This window comes from Protopterus annectens, chromosome 2.part1, assembly GCF_019279795.1.
Source record: "Protopterus annectens isolate FY-2018-M chromosome 2.part1, PAN1.0, whole genome shotgun sequence".
NCBI lineage: Eukaryota > Metazoa > Chordata > Ceratodontiformes > Protopteridae > Protopterus > Protopterus annectens.
In genome coordinates this window covers 1,759,655,825-1,759,672,380 of record NC_056729.1, presented here as the reverse complement: position 1 = coordinate 1,759,672,380, position 16,556 = coordinate 1,759,655,825, and the positions used below count along the sequence as shown (strand labels likewise).

General features: G+C 39.7%; 1 protein-coding gene across 1 annotated transcript in view; it reads right to left on the bottom strand.

Annotated features, from left to right (window-relative positions):
* The window catches only part of DISP3 (dispatched RND transporter family member 3), a 2,757,501-nt gene that overhangs the window by 890,319 nt on the left and 1,850,626 nt on the right, over nucleotides 1-16,556 (bottom strand). The window contains exon 9 of the mRNA XM_044063608.1: nucleotides 9,921-10,078. Coding sequence (XP_043919543.1) covers nucleotides 9,921-10,078 — 158 coding nt within the window. The remainder of the gene's footprint in view (nucleotides 1-9,920; nucleotides 10,079-16,556) is intronic.

Genomic DNA, 16,556 nt, shown 5'->3' with positions numbered 1-16,556 from the left:
AACTGGGTGGGATCCAGAGTTTGGAGGTTACCAATGTCTTTGTTTATGAGCTCCATGATGATATGTTCCATGGCCTTGCAGACTAGGCTCGGCAGGCTAATAGGTCGATAGTTCCTGGGATCCAGTGGTGGCTCCTCCTTTGTGGAGTGGGATAACTGTTGCTGTGCACCATTCAGTGGGCACAAAGCCTGATGCGAGGCTATTATTGAACATGGTGCTTAAGTTGGAAGCCAGTTCGTTCTGAAGTTCATGTAAAACGCAGCCTGGGATGTTATCCGGTCCCATGGATGCTGTGTTTTTGGCTTTAGAGAGTGCAGCTTTTACCTGAGTAGTTGTGATGACAGGGACTCTGTATTCTTCCTGTATAGATATGGGTCCTTTAGGGGGTGAGAGGAGGGTAAAGTTAGCACTGAACCGATCTGCCAGGATGTTGGCAATATCAGTTGGTTCTGTAATTTTAGGTTATGGATGTAGCTAAAGAATGCATTATGGTTGTCCTTAGATGAGGAAGCTAATTTCAATTCATAATTTACTTTGGACAACTTCACAAGAAGTCTTATTTGCTTGTTTAAGCTAAGGAGGGATCTGTGTGGACTTTCTTAAAATACTCTCTCATGGTTTTACTCCTTCAAAGTTAAATATATGCCAAGCTAATAAACAGCCAGTACCCATGGAAAATAAATATCTGAACAACGACAGTCTTCCATGATCAATGAAGAGCCTTCATTACTGTCTTTCACTGCATACTTCTCCAAAAAATGTATTACTTTAGGGGTGTCACAAGACACTCTCTCATGGTTTCAGTCCTTCATATGTAAACACTAGGCAATTAGTTTGCAGACTGTTACATGCCGAGAGAATATCCGGTCAGTGACCAATGCTGAGAATTAAACCCTGTACCTTGTGACTTTGGGATAAACACCTGGACCATTATGCCACACCCCCACCTCACCAATAGGGCTCAGAGTCATCCCCCCATCTCACTAATAGGGCTTAGAGCCCTCCCCACCTCACTAATAGGGATCAGCCCCCCCCACATCACCAATAGGGCTCAGAGTCATCTCCCCATCTCACTAATAGGGCTTAGAGCCCTTCCCCACCTCACTAATATGGATCAGAGCCCCCCACCTCAGTAATAGGGCTCAGGGCTCCCCCACCTCAGTAACAGGGCTCAGAGCCCTCCACCTCAGTAATAGGGCTCAGAGCCCCCCACCTCACCAACAGGGCTCATAGTCCCCATCCCACCTCACTAATAGGTCTCAGAGATTCCCCACCTCAGTACTAGGCCTCAAAGCTCCCCCACCTCAATAATAGGGCTCAGAGCCCCCCTCAATAATAGGGCTCAGAGCCCTCACCCACCTTACCAATAGGGCTCAGAGTCGTCCCCATATCTCACTAATAGCGATCAGTGCCCCCACCTCACTAACAGGGCTCAGAGCCCTCCCCCACCTCACCAATAGGGCTTAGAGTCATCCCCATATCTCACTAATAGGGCTCAGTGCCCCCACCTCACTAATAGGGCTCAGAGCCCTCTCCCACCTCACCAATAGGGCTCAGAGTCATCCCTCCATCTCACTAATAGGGATCAGAGTCCCCCACCTCACTAATAGGGCTCAGAGCTCCTCGACCTCACTAATAGGGCTCAGAGTCATCCCCCCATCCCAGTAAGAGGACTCAGAGTATTACATGGCAGCAAGTCACAGCTTCCTTTCTAGCAGCTTCTACTGCATTACTCCAGGGATCCATTTGTCCCTCTGCTGTTTAACATCTTCATTAATGACATACCCTTGTACTCTACAAATCACCCTATGAACCAGTATGCAAATGTCTCAGCAATCATCTGTTTTGCCAAGTCAATGTCTGAGGTACAAACTATCACACAACATGCATTCTCATCTGTAGAAATGCAGCTCAGACACACAAATCTTGTCATCAAAGACGAAAACAAAATATATGCTTTTTACACCCAAATTTCTTTTTTTTTTCAGATCTAACCTCTCTCATCTCAGCAGATGACACCATCATTAATGTAGTCTATCAAACCAAAATACTAGAATTGAAGATTGACAATATACTGATATTTGATATACACACTCAGTAAGTGTCTAGAAAAACATATGAAAAACTGAGAAGTTTATAGTGGCCCAAGCACTACTTAACTAACTATAACAGGAAATAAGAAAGCTGCAACCCTCATTCCTACCAACTCATTCATATGCAGTAGCTGTTCTTAATAAGTTACACTCAGCCCAGATCTCAAAAGTAGAGCAAACTTGCAACAAGATCGCTAAACTTGTGACAAAAACATCAGTTTGCACTCACTACTGTTATCCAATTAAGTAGCTTATATATTATATACCTCCTCAAACTAATTCAACTGAAACAAGCCCACAAGAGTCTGTCTATCTGATACATATCCAGTGGTCAATCCGTTCATGTCATGGTACTGTCCTGGCAGGCCACTTACATGAACCTACCTATGAACCTATGAACATCCTCATAAAAAACTCACTGAGTACTATATCTTCACCTAAAAACTATCATAAAAAGGCTCTTTAATCATGCAGTGTTGCCAAACTCTTAAACTCCTTTCCAGTGAAGTAACTTCATATCCTAATGTACCTGTGACTCTCATCATCAAACTATTTGACTTTCACATCTCTCATCTGTACACACCAAGGTGATTAACCTTTAAACATATAGCCACTCCCCTTCACAGTCGCAGCCCCTCACCCGTGCCACTAACAAATACTTTAATTAATTGATTAATCAATATTAACCAGTGATCTTACAGTGAGTTTTAAAACTGTCTGTTAAATCCAGTTCTATCATATAACTCCTGGCCATCTTCAGATCACTCTCTCTGTAACCTCTCCTTTCCCTACTGCAATACTTGCTCATTAATTACTATTATTCTTAGGTAAGCTTTGAGATGTGGTTCCTGTGGAGCAGGGTTTGATTTTCTTAGTCGTCATTTACATATGTGACCTTAAATAAGTCACTTAATCAGTGATTGCTCCCGTGTCACTCCTGAAAGAGCATTGTGTGTCCAGCGAGCATATATGACTAACTAATTGGTATTGTTTTAATATACTCATTCATTGTTCTTTAAATATACACATCCCTGACTATAAAATATCCATCCTATACTTTCACTTCAATATGTGTATCTCTTCACCCTGGACTCCTGCTCTGAAATGCACATTATCACATTATTCTATCTTACTTTTACACTCCATTACACTTTTCACTGTAATCAGCATAAAAAACAAGAAGAAAAATTACCAAAATAATGTAAAATAATCAAACAACAACCAACCAGGAACCTCAAATGAATTCCAATTATTAAAGAACTTAGTGCCTCGGCCAAAAGCCTTCCAACAGTAAGAAAAAATAACGCACACACATGCACGCACGCACACACATGCACACACACACTCACACACACACACACACACACACACACACACACACACACACACACACACACACACACACACACACACTGACACTGACGCACACACACACACACACACACACACACACACACACACACACACACACACACACACACACACACACACACACTCATGAAAGACCTAACCTGTCTGCCCTCCATCTTTCTCCCACCCCAGCAACAGCTGAAGTGCTTTTATGGCATTCCCTCCACCATGATCCTCACAGTACTATTGCTACCATCACTGCACTTACAATCACAGTATTCCCCTAACTACTGGTACCCCCCACACCCCAGCCCCATTGTGCTCTCAGTGCCATTATAGCACTTTAAGAATAATCACTGGAGGTCTAGTGCATTCCCGCACACCTGATCCCCGTACTGATGTAGGTACCATTACAAGACTTTAAGAGGAACCGCTGGTGATCTAGTTCATCCCCCCACCCCTGACCGCTGTACTGACGTTGGTACCATTACAACACTTTAAGAGTAACCACTGATGGTCTAGTGCATCCTCCCACCCCTGATTCCCCCTAATGATGTTGGTACCATTACAACACTTTAAGGGTAATCACTGGTGCTCTAGTGCATTCCCCCACCCCTGATTCCCATACTCATGTTGGTACCATTACAAGATTTTAAGAGTAACCTCTGGTGGTCTAGTGCATCCCCCCACCCCTGAGCCCCATACTGATGTTGCTACCATTACAGCACTTTAAGAGTAATCCCTGATGGTCTAGTGCATCCCCCACCCCTGTTCCTCGTACTGATGATGGTACCATTATAACACTTTAAGAGTAATCCCTGATGGTCTACTGGTTGTGACTGAACATGGCACAGTGGTGGTGACGGCCGTATAAATGCCTTCCTGGAGGTAGTTGTAGAAAGAGACAGCAGACAGCTAATTAGCATTTGCCTCTTCTCCCTGTAATGCCTTATTAGCAGTCAGCATGGCTGCAGGGGCAGCCTTATGTGGTACTGCATATCTTTGAGGTAGACATCCCAACAACACCATGTTAGGATGGTTTGCTGAATCAGGGAAAGGTACCATGAGATGTACCCCCATTGACTTTTAGTTATTTTAACTGAATCAGTAGTAGTTAGATTTCTTTGGAAAAAGTAGTTCGCTAGGCTGTCAAATCAGTTATATCATGTTAAGTGGTTGCATGTTTTCCAAAAGATGTTAATCTTATTATATTTTTGCGTAACTGCCAGTACAGTTAACTATATTTTATGCAGTTCATTATTCTCTTTGCAGGAGGTTTCTGATGCAGTGTAAGACACGCAGCAATTTCTGGTTTTGTGGGTATAGACATGTGGTCTTATGTCTTTGTTGGTAGGATTATACTAATGTTAATGAAAGGTGGAAAAATGCTGCCACATTTCATGAAGTCTGTGTAGTAACTGCGCCCTGCAAAGCATTAGTCTTCCTGTTAAATATTGTAGGTTTTGCTGACCATCATTATAGTCAAGGGACCATCAACATTTTATCATTTTCAAAAACAGGGATATTTTTGAAATAGCACAGGACCATCTAAAAAAGAGTAAAGGACAAACCAGTAGTTATACATAGGAAGGACTCTTGTTTTAATCATTTCTTAGAGAGAAGTCCAAGAACAAACATTAAATGGGCCATGAAAAAATGTGGCCATTGTTCAAAATGTAGTTATATTTTGGAGGGTTTGGAAATTTATATACGAAACTATGGAGCAATCAATTTTACCCACAAATATAACTGTTACAGGAAGGAACTTGTCTGTGTAGCCAGGTGCCAACGGTGTGATTGTTTTTATATTGGAAAAACCATAAAAAGGCTTAGGACTAGATTTACCAACATGTTTATGACATCCAGAGGGGGAGTGAGTCTAATGCCCTAGCTAAGCATATCTTGAATTACCCTAACCATAGTTTCAATTGTATTGCAATTGATTAGGTAGACCTGGGACCTACAGGCAGGCCATTGGATCTCTATCCTGAATACAAAGAGTTATAGTGGCAATTAAAATGCAATGCTATGCAGTTCCCTGGTATTAATGAGGCAGTTTCTATTAGTAGTGTCCTAAAACTGAAAGCTGATTATTTTCCTATAGGAATTTTGCATAGGACTCATTTTATAGAACTCATTTTATTTTTACTTTATTTTATTTTAATAGGTCTTGGTCCTTTTTGCCTATGTGCATCACTTTACTATGTCATTCTTTCATTTTTCTTTGTATTAATACATATTATATTTTTATTAGTGTGCAGTACGATTTATTTGTGGGTATTCATTAATGTTTTGGTTTACTTTTATTTCTTATACTTTGTGTTAGAAGTTAGTTGGGGTATGTTTTATTAAATGGAAAGAGAGGCACACAGTTACTACTGCATTGTACTTTTTAGAACCAACTGCTACATTTTAAATTGTTTTAACGGAGTTGGTCAGGTGGTTTTGGTAATGATATTTAAACGTGTGATTTGTCTTGTTTTTTGTTGTTCTGAAGAAGTCATGGTGAACTACCAATGCAAGCACTTAAGTATTTAATGAACGGTACCTATTTTGTGGTACTTCAGTGCTTTGTGTTTTGTTTTTAATAACTTATGTAATCCTGTTACTTTGTGATGGATGAGACTGTTCTTATATTATGAATTTGATTAGGAGGCTCGGGCTCTGAATAGACAGTTTGTGGTGGAAGTATCTGAGCACCCACTGGCTAGAATTCTTCTTCAGGAAGACTGGATGTTAGACTATGACCTGCCTGCTAGGCCCAAGATGGAAGATTAATGACTTGGAGAGGGCAGATAATAAGTGTGATTTATGGGTAGTTGGGAGAGGATGGTGCAGGCAAGCAAACATACAAACAAAAGTAAAAGCTTCCTGCATGACATCATGGTAGCACACATGACATCATGGTACCACACATGACATCAAGGTACCACAATTACTAGCTAAGGAGGGGGTAATTGATTAATGCCCCAACTATTTCTTCAGTTTGATAACTTTATGTTTCACCCCCCCCCCAGCCATGGACACTACAAGGAGTAAATAATGTAGTTAAAACATATACTCCAAGGCTTGAGGTCAGCTGGAGCTACCGTTGCTAACCTATTTATGGCGTATTGGGAAAAGGTGTACCTGTTTGAGAACATCATTATGGATAAAATCAGATTATATACTAGATACCTTGACGATGTGTTTATTTTGTTTGATGGGAATGCAGCTGAAGCTATGACATTGGTAGAATATTTTAATGATTCTACTTCTTTTCTAAAATTTACATCTACCTTTTCGACTATTGAAATAGATTATTTGGATGTGAAACTTTACAAAGATGTTAACAACTTAGAATATATTTCTACGATCCATAGAAAACCAACTTACTGCAATTCCTTCTTACACTTTAAAAGTTCACATCCTTTCAGACAAAAAAGAGCCATCATTAAAGGGCAACTAATAAGAGCAGCAAGGATGTATAGTAGGGAAACGGCATTCGACAATGAATGTAACAACCTAAGAAGAATGTTTATAAGTAGAGATTACCCGTTAGATTTGTTCTTGGATCTTCTGGAAGAAGTTAACAACAAGCGCATGAATGGTGTTTATCTCCCCCTTCTCAGTAAGAGAACTATAGAAGTGGATATTTCCACTTCTTGTGTAGAAGTGAGAGAGCAAGATTTAGCACTAGTGAATACCAATAAAAGAAGTGACCCCAAGAACATGGAACTTTTTAAAACAAGCTTTATTTCTACTTTTAGTAGTAATTCTTTGGACATTCAATTAATTCTAACGAAAAATTGGCACTTCATTTTGAACAATGAAGAACTATTTGAAAAACTAGGGGATAGACCTAGGTTTGTATATAAACAAGGGAGTAACCTAAAATCTATTCTTGAGAGCAACAATAGGTCATATAACAACACAAAATTTAAAGGTTGCACACAATGTGGGTTTTGTAAGTACTGTCAGTTTGTCAAAGCTTGTAGTTCCTTTAAAATTGGTTGTAGGAAATACTACATTAACCACAAACTCAACTGTACTTCTAGGTCCATTGTTTACTTGGCCCTATGTAACTGCTGTGAAGCATACTACGTAGGTAAGACTGATCGAAGGCTACGTGATAGGGTGTATGAGCACTTGTATGCAATAAAAACTAAAAAAATGTGAAAATGCTCTAGCAGAACATTGTTTAAAATATGAGGGACACTGTTTTTGCTTCATGGCTATTGATGCAGTACCACAGTCTATGAGGGGTGGACCAATTAACATCCTATTAGAGATTCGGGAATTAGAATGGCAACTAAGGTTGAATTCTTTCTGTGTCTCAGGATTAAACGAAAATTGTAATATCTCCTGTATATTAAAGATGAGGAACTATCTGAGACAATAGTGTAGTTAGGATCTAACTGTTACATTTCATGTTATACAACTCATTCCAATTTTTTAAGGATAAAAAATAATTGATTGTTTGTGTTGTCTTACACCATATGTTACAAGTACTTATTCTTTTTACATATTCATATGTTCTTTTTATTTATTATTATACATCATTTTTTAGACTGTAAATAATTTTAGCATGAGTATACTTCAGGTTGTCAGTAAATTTATTTATGTAGCTGACACTTGTTAGGTTTTAAAAGGAGCGTTTGTGGTTTACTATCCCTGTTCATTTCGTGATGTGTTTACATTGTTACGTGGAACAAGATGCACAGTTTATAGTTAGTAATTATAAATAATTACAACTTTTGTTACTAATTTTTTAACACTTTTTTATAAGTGTTTAAGTCATGAAAGTAACATTGTATTTGAGTGACTATATTATCTAAGTGCATATAGCGTGGCTTTGACACAGTATCTCTTTAAATGTATCTAATTACTAAGCCACGCTATGCACGTATTACTTATAAATGGGCGGTATTTTTAAATTGTTTTTTTGTTCTGAAGAAGCTGAAGTAAAACTACGGCGAAAACGCTCTTTCTTTTTAATAAATAAAAAAGCGTTAACTTTTGTTAGTAGCACGTCTTTTGGATTTACTTTCTTGGCAGTACTTGGCAGTACTTGTGACTGAGTGCCTGGCTTACGCTGGATCAGGAGTTGGCAGTTTTTCGTAGTTCACCAGTTTGTTTCTCGTTTGTGTTGAGATAGAAACAAAAGTAAAAGCTTCCTGCATGACATCATGGTACCACACATGACATCATGGTACCACACATGACATCAAGGTACCACAATTACTAGCTAAGGAGGGGGTAATTGATTAATGCCCCAACTATTTCTTCAGTTTGATAACTTTATGTTTCACCCCCCCCAGCCATGGACACTACAAGGACTAAATAATGTAGTTAAAACATATACTCCAAGGCTTGAGGTCAGCCTGAGGGGTTCTGAAACACTTTTAAAAATGTGCCTGTGATACAGGAAGAGGAAAGGAAACACAGTTTGTCTGCTCAGGTACTCATGAAATGGCTTCCCAAAAAGTTATTTTCTAACAACATACATATACTTATTTTATTTACTATTTGTTCACCATATAAGTGGCCTACGCAACTTTTTCAGACCCAACCTGAGCTCAAAGAGCATAAAATACATCATGGTCTTTTAGTCAACAATGTTATATACAAAATGAGCACGTAACAAAATTCAGAACACAGTAAGAAAGAATGCAGACAGGGTAAGATTAAATAATATAGCCAGAGTTCACTGCGAAAAAAATATATACAAAATGTAACCAAGATATGTATAAAATACAGTGCAATTAACTGTTTATTGCCTTCCAGTTAGACATTTGTATTTATTTACACATAATTATATCTATAGCTACATCTATCTAAACACACACACACACACACACATATATATATATATATATATATATATATATATATATATACATATATATATGTAGATCTAGGACTATTGAATGAAAGTTCAATATTCCGAATCCACAATCACCGAACACACTTTAACAAAATCACTTTCACTGAAAAGCCCTTTCGTTAAAGTGCATTAAAAAAAAAAAAAAAAAAAAAACTATAAATCTACTTTTATGCACGGGGGCAAGCCCCCCTGCACCCCCCCATGTGGGGTGCTGCATCCCCCCACCCCCCTACTTTAATATTCTCACTCCGAGATCACACTACAGTGAGGAAAAGGGAATATTCCCTTATCCGCACCTCCCTCTAGCTGCAGGCATACTTCCACGAAAGTGCTTTTTTGGTAAAAAGCACTTTCACGGAAGGTTGCCCGGTTGCTTGTGCTTCAATGAACAGTTCCTTCGGGGATGAGTACCGATCCCATATATATATATATATACACACACACACACACACACACACACACACACACACACACACACACACACACACACACACATTGGGCCTTAATACAATTTCGAACCATTATAAAAATCTTTAGCAAAATGAAAAACATTTTAAAACTATAAAAAAGCTGAACTGAACAACACAGTGTTGCAAGTACAGAATACTCACCGGACTCTTCCTCTTCAGTCAGCAGAGGAAGGTCATCATCTAGGTATTGCACAGGTCCACAGTTCGGTAATGAATCATGCACAGTGTTTACTTGGGAACGTGGTTCAGACCCAGAGATTTGCATAATCGTGCTTTTCTTTGAGCATCTGTGATGACATCTGTAAGAAGATTATACAAATTATGAATTACACTGTGAATTGTACTATCTGCCATGGTTTTCTTCTACTGGAAAGATGTTACTGCATAATTTACAATGTGTGCAAAATGGATGCACAAAGCCAAGAAAATACAGTTCGCCTTCACTAATAATTTTTATATTACATGACACTGGAATGTGAAACTTTCATTTTAATAAAGCACAGATTACTATAATGCTGAGAACTGAGACAGATGTGTTAATTAAAGAAACTGGATTAGTGTAGCACCATTTCTGGGCTATAACATCACAGAAGCAGCGGTGAAAACAGCTCAACTGTGGCTTAAGTCTCCACAGCATACACTACATTCACTTATCTGTTTGTGTCCTGGCTTATTTCCATTTGTTAAACATGAAGTCTCACTGGACTTAATTATTTATCATTCCTCATTCGCTCTCAGCCTGCATTTCAATGTGAATTAACCCAGTCCAAGTTATATTTAACCTGACCTTTACGGCAAACTCTGTCCACAAAAACTGCCTCCAACCCTGACAATTATGTGTCATTTGCACTGGTTACTGACCTCACTAATCTGTGACAATGGAGTTTGCTGTAGTATCTGGCTAGTACCAATTACTGCCAATGCTTTCATATAAAATTTCTTGTCAGGCAGACAAAAATACTGGATCTACGGGCCCAGATAGTATTCTGGGATGTCTAATGAGTAACAGGAAACATGACCTATCAAACTCTCTAAAATCATTCTCCAACCATAAGCCACCAAACTGGCTTTGTGGCTAGCAAATGGAGGACTATAAGAGTTATATCCTCCTGCAGAAGGGTGGCCATCTACTGACCCAGATAACTAGAGACCCACAACATCTGACTACTCTCATATGTAAAGCCATAGGAAGCATTATCATGAACATTATAAATAAAGACATAGGAAACCTTCAGACATGAGTTTCAACACAGCCTGGTTTTGTCAAAGGCAAGCTGTACTTACTCAATTGGATGGACTTTTTCAAGAATGTCACTAAAGCAATGAATGAAGGTAAAATGGAACACACTGTCCATCCTGACCTGGCTAAAGCATTCAACAGTATTAGCCATTCAGGCATCATTGGCAAACTCACAAAACTAGGAATAGCCCCCTATGTCAACAGTTGGATAGCCAAATGGCTCACATATAGGACACAGGAAGCCAGGATAGTGGATTCTACCTCCACAAAAAGGTCAAAAGGTCAGCCACTAGCTGAGTCCCTCAGGGCTTGTTGCTGGGGCCCTTCCTTTTTCACATCTACTTTTCAAAAGTGCTTTTTGTTCCTTGGGTGGTCTAGTGGTTAGGATTTACCACTCTCACCTCCATGACCCTGGTTGGATTCCTGGTCAGGGAATTATAATGGACTTTTTTTACCCTGTTTTGATGAACCTTTTGCACATCTGAAAAACAAACAGCATAATAACTACTAGAAGAAAAGACATAAATAGGACATGGGGGAGAGACGGACATGTTTCCCAGACAATTCCCATCCTCGGGAACAGGCCCCCCCCAATCCATGTGGAACAGAATACCTCATTAACCCTATTTAAGTGCAACTTGAACCTATACATAGAGAATTGGAAAGTCACCCCTGGTCTGGTGCCTTGGTTTCTGATGGACAAAGGCATTCAGTAAATCACTCCTAATATAAATCAAATTTGTGGGTCACATTTAGATTGCAAAGCCAGGCTTATAAAGGCCCCCTGTGTTTGTTATTCTACTATATACCTATGCACCTATGAAACTATGAAAAAGACAAAGCTAAAGTGAAAGGCCTCTAGATGACCAAGTTTGCAGACAACTGCAGGCTTGGCTCGATCATGGAATTCCCGAAAGACACTAATATCCTCCAAGACGGCATGTTACAAACTAATAATTGGTGCCAGAAAAATTGAATTCCAAAAAATATCTAATAGTATCTTTTGGAAAATCAGCCATGCCAGCAATGTACCACACAGACAATACACTCCAGTGGTTAGGGACTTGGAAACATATGTGGACTTTGACTTGGTATTTGACCATCATGTGTCTCCTGTTATAAGGAAATCATTCTATATTGCACAACTTATAAGCAAGGGTATGGCATACAGGTCCATATATGTCACTGTCCCTCTTCATTAAGCCAGAATTCAGCACTGACCATATTAAAATGTACCCTGGACAAGTAGATAGGTAACTGGAAATGTATTGCTGGAATGGCCCTTGTGCTTCTGTTGGACTGATGCAACTTATAAATGCTCTGCCACATAAACTATGTCCCTAGGTAATTTATCCTGTCATTTCAAATCAGGAAACATGGCTAGGCTTAAAAAGTATGAGTATGACTGTTTTCTGCAGTTGCTGGTGATTTATATCAATGATAGCCTCTATATATACATATGTTTGCATATTTTCTATGTGTTTTACCCCTATATGTAATGAAGCTTAGCTTATTATTTGGATAACCTGATTTTATTTGTTTTTCTCCCACATTTTGACTTTGTATTTGCATTACTGAATGTTAAGTTTGTACTATAACACTATTTCTTTCTTCTCTTTCCCTCCTATACCAGCTTTGACCTCAAATCGACCCTGTGTTTTTGCCTGGGTTGCATTCCCTCCATATTCTCCTCTAAGGTGCTCTTTGCACATTAACCTAGGACCCGCTCAGGACACTGGTTCCTCCTATCAACGGCTACCTCAAGATTGTAAGAAAGTATGTCCAGCTAGTCATTCAGCATTACGTTTTAACCTACTGTAACTGTTAAGCCATTAGACTGCCACTACCTAAGCAGCCAGCAGCTACCCTTTCCCCTTATTCCTCCATTACCACCACACATACTCCTTGGATAGCTACCTAGATTATTCTTTCTCCCTCTTTTTCATATCTCTCACCTGGAAGCTTCCCTATTTGCTATTTGCTCTTCCACAGTTGCCCACTAGATGTCACTCTCTCCTCATCCCTATCTGGGATACTAGTTTTCTTTTCCCTACTACATTTTAATTCTTACCTTCTTAACCTACTCCCTTTCCTCCTTCCAATTACCCTGTCTTATCCTCTCCTCCTAGGCTACCTTCTCTTGCCTTGACTCCCCTTGCCTTCTCTGATACTTTTTCCCTTCTCCTCTGGTCTACTGTGAGTGCCCTAATCTGATCCTCTCTATTGCGGCTTTCTGCTGTCCCCCACTACCACCTCTGTGCCGAGGCTTACACACCTGTTTAGACCTATCTAAACTCATAGAGCGTTTAAAAGCTCTCACACCCTGCTTGCCTTCTGCTTTCTGTTATCCTCTCTGTCTTATTCCCTACTTTACTCATCCTTCTATCTCCTTCCTAACCACATCTTCCTACTACAATCCTTACTATTCTATCCAGTCTTCGGTCTTGTATTACCATTACCCTCCCTTTCCGGTCTACACCTGGCCCCTTCCTACCACCCCTGCCCCCTTCCCAGTGACTTCCTTTGAGAGATTACATAGTTTGTCCCACATCCTAAAGGCGCCATCTTTAATTTCTGCCCTCCACGCTGCTGCTGCTGTGTGTTCCTGGCTGTGATCTAATACTTTTCAGTAAGTTTCCATGTGTTTTTGTCCATGAAACTTTAGCACGTATTTTGCCTGAACTTGTGATTAACTACTTAAATTGCTACTCAAGGATAAAAGTGCCAATAGGTCTGTTGTTTAAACTAACGCGACTGCGTCTAACAAGTAGATACTTAGTTTTAAGTGTGATAGTTCTCTCATTTAAGTTGTGTACATGCCCTCATAGAAACGCGAATGCGTTTAATAACGTTGGCGTACTTCACAGATAGGACTGTTATGTCTTGCGGTTCCCGCCTGTAAACGCGAGTGCGTTTTACTGTACTGTATTACTAAAAAGGTGAATATATGCGAATAGAATCGCTTGTTTTGCTGTTTCTAGCTAGGGTAAGGTTAACATCTTGCAAATGTATGCCTTTTTGGATTATGCGACAGTGTTAAATCAACAGGAACGGCTTCTTGTATAGGACTTTCCTTTTACTGTTTGTTCTGCTAGTTTAAACTGTCTACTCCTGCTCTCTGAAACGCGGATGCGTTTAGCTTATTTGGCGTCCACAATAAGCAGGAATGTACTGCCGTGCTGCTTAGCTTATTAGCTTGTATCTGCTTTTTCCTACAATGGTGTACTAATCATGTGGGGCCATTGTTTTGCTGTTTCAGCATGTAAGGGAACGCTGTAAATGTAAATGTTAATGTGTTATTTCTCTTTGGGAGTGCTGGCTCCTTCTACTGTGTTGTCCCTACCTGTGTATATTTATTATATACAGAACCGCGAATGCCTTTAAACAGAGACTGCTCCTGGCCTAATCTCCTCAAACACTACTTTATGGATTATACTAGTCCTTGTACGCGAATGCGTTTAGTGTTAGATCTCACTGTTAGATGTGCATGATTATACCAGCAATACCAAGCGGACTTCCTTGAAGGACTGAGGATTGTTTCTGTTATCTTGCAAGTGTAATTACACATGAGTATGACTGTTTTCTGCAGTTGCTGGTGATTTATATCAATGATAGCCTCTATATATACATATGTTTGCACATTTTCTATGTGTTTTACCCCTATATGTAATGAAGCTTAGCTTATTATTTGGATAACCTGATTTTATTTGTTTTTCTCCCACATTTTGACTTTGTATTTGCATTACTGAATGTTAAGTTTGTACTATAACACTATTTCTTTCTTCTCTTTCCCTCCTATACCAGCTTTGACCTCAAATCGACCCTGTGTTTTTGCCTGGGTTGCATTCCCTCCATATTCTCCTCTAAGGTGCTCTTTGCTCATTAACCTAGGACCCGCTCAGGACACTGGTTCCTCCTATCAACGGCTACCTCAAGATTGTAAGAAAGCATGTCCAGCTAGTCATTCAGCATTATGTTTTAACCTACTGTAACTGTTAAGCCATTAGACTGCCACTACCTAAGCAGCCAGCAGCTACCCTTTCCCCTTATTCCTCCATTACCACCACACATACTCCTTGGATAGCTACCTAGATTATTCTTTCTCCCTCTTTTTCATAGCTCTCACCTGGAAGCTGCCCTATTTGCTATTTGCACTTCCACAGTTGCCCACTAGATGTCACTCTCTCCTCATCCCTATCTGGGATACTAGTTTTCTTTTCCCTACTACATTTTAATTCTTACCTTCTTACTACTCCCTTCCCTTCCTTCCATTACCCTGTCTTATCCTCTCCTCCTAGGCTACCTTCTTGCCCTTGACTTCCCTTCCCTTCTCTGATACTTTTCCCTTCTTCCTTCCTCTGGTCTACTGTGAGTGCCCGCCTGCCTCCCCCCACCCTGTGAGTGTCCGCTTGGCTCCCCACCCCCATATCCCACCCACCCCAGGGGTCCTACCTTTATCTCTCCTCTAGACACACCCCTTTTTTTTTCCCCCCTACAACGCCACATATTGTACAATACCCCACCACTCACAAACACACTTACATTATAACACCTTCTATATACCTTTCTTTTCTACAGTACCTCCATCCTAGAATATCACACTGACTCACAACTACCTCTTTAAAACTTCCACTATGCCCCAGCCACAAATGAAACTTCCTATCTCCTTCTTATTATTAGTCTTTCTCATAACCACCTACTTCCTAACCTCCTATGAACACTCCCTAACTGCTTCTTTCTCACTTCCCTCTAAACATACCAGTATACCTGTAACATCCCTACCCCCTTCCATCTTACATACCACCTCTCAATCCACATACCTACTTCCCAAATACCATAGGGTACTACACTGCAAACTACTTCAAACTAAAGTAAAGAAAATATTCGATACAACTAACAAACATAAGAAAATAAATTCTTATATTCCTCCATCCATCTACTACAATGAACCCAACCAACAACCAACCCAGGCCCCTCTAACCTCCAACAGAACATACAAAACTCACATCAAACCTCTCTCTCTCTCTCATCCACTGCATCCTCTGACTTATTATCTTTAGCTTTGGCCATCTCAACATAATGAGTATCTGCAACACAAAAATCAGTCAACTGCATGCCCTACTAGAAGTAAACAACTTTGACATCCTATGCATCCTATATTATCAGAAACCTCAGAAGCTATAAAAACCCTAAAGCCTCTATTAAAGACATTGAAATTACCCCCACCTGGATATAGCATTCTCAGATTTGATCGCATCTAAAAAAAAAGGAGAGGGAGTAGCTATTCTATATAAAACACAACTAAAGCACTCTTCTGGACCTTGTACCCCCTTAACAAACATTAATGCCGAAATTACTCTTCTGGACCTTACCTAACCAAAAAACATAAATGCAAAAATAATTGGTTCCAAAATTCAAATTAACAACACTAAATCTATAAACATCATCTGTGCATACCTCCCCTGGAAATAATATCCCCATCTTAGAACAACTTCTTGAACACCTCTCTATAAACCTCCTCAAGAAACACTATTTCT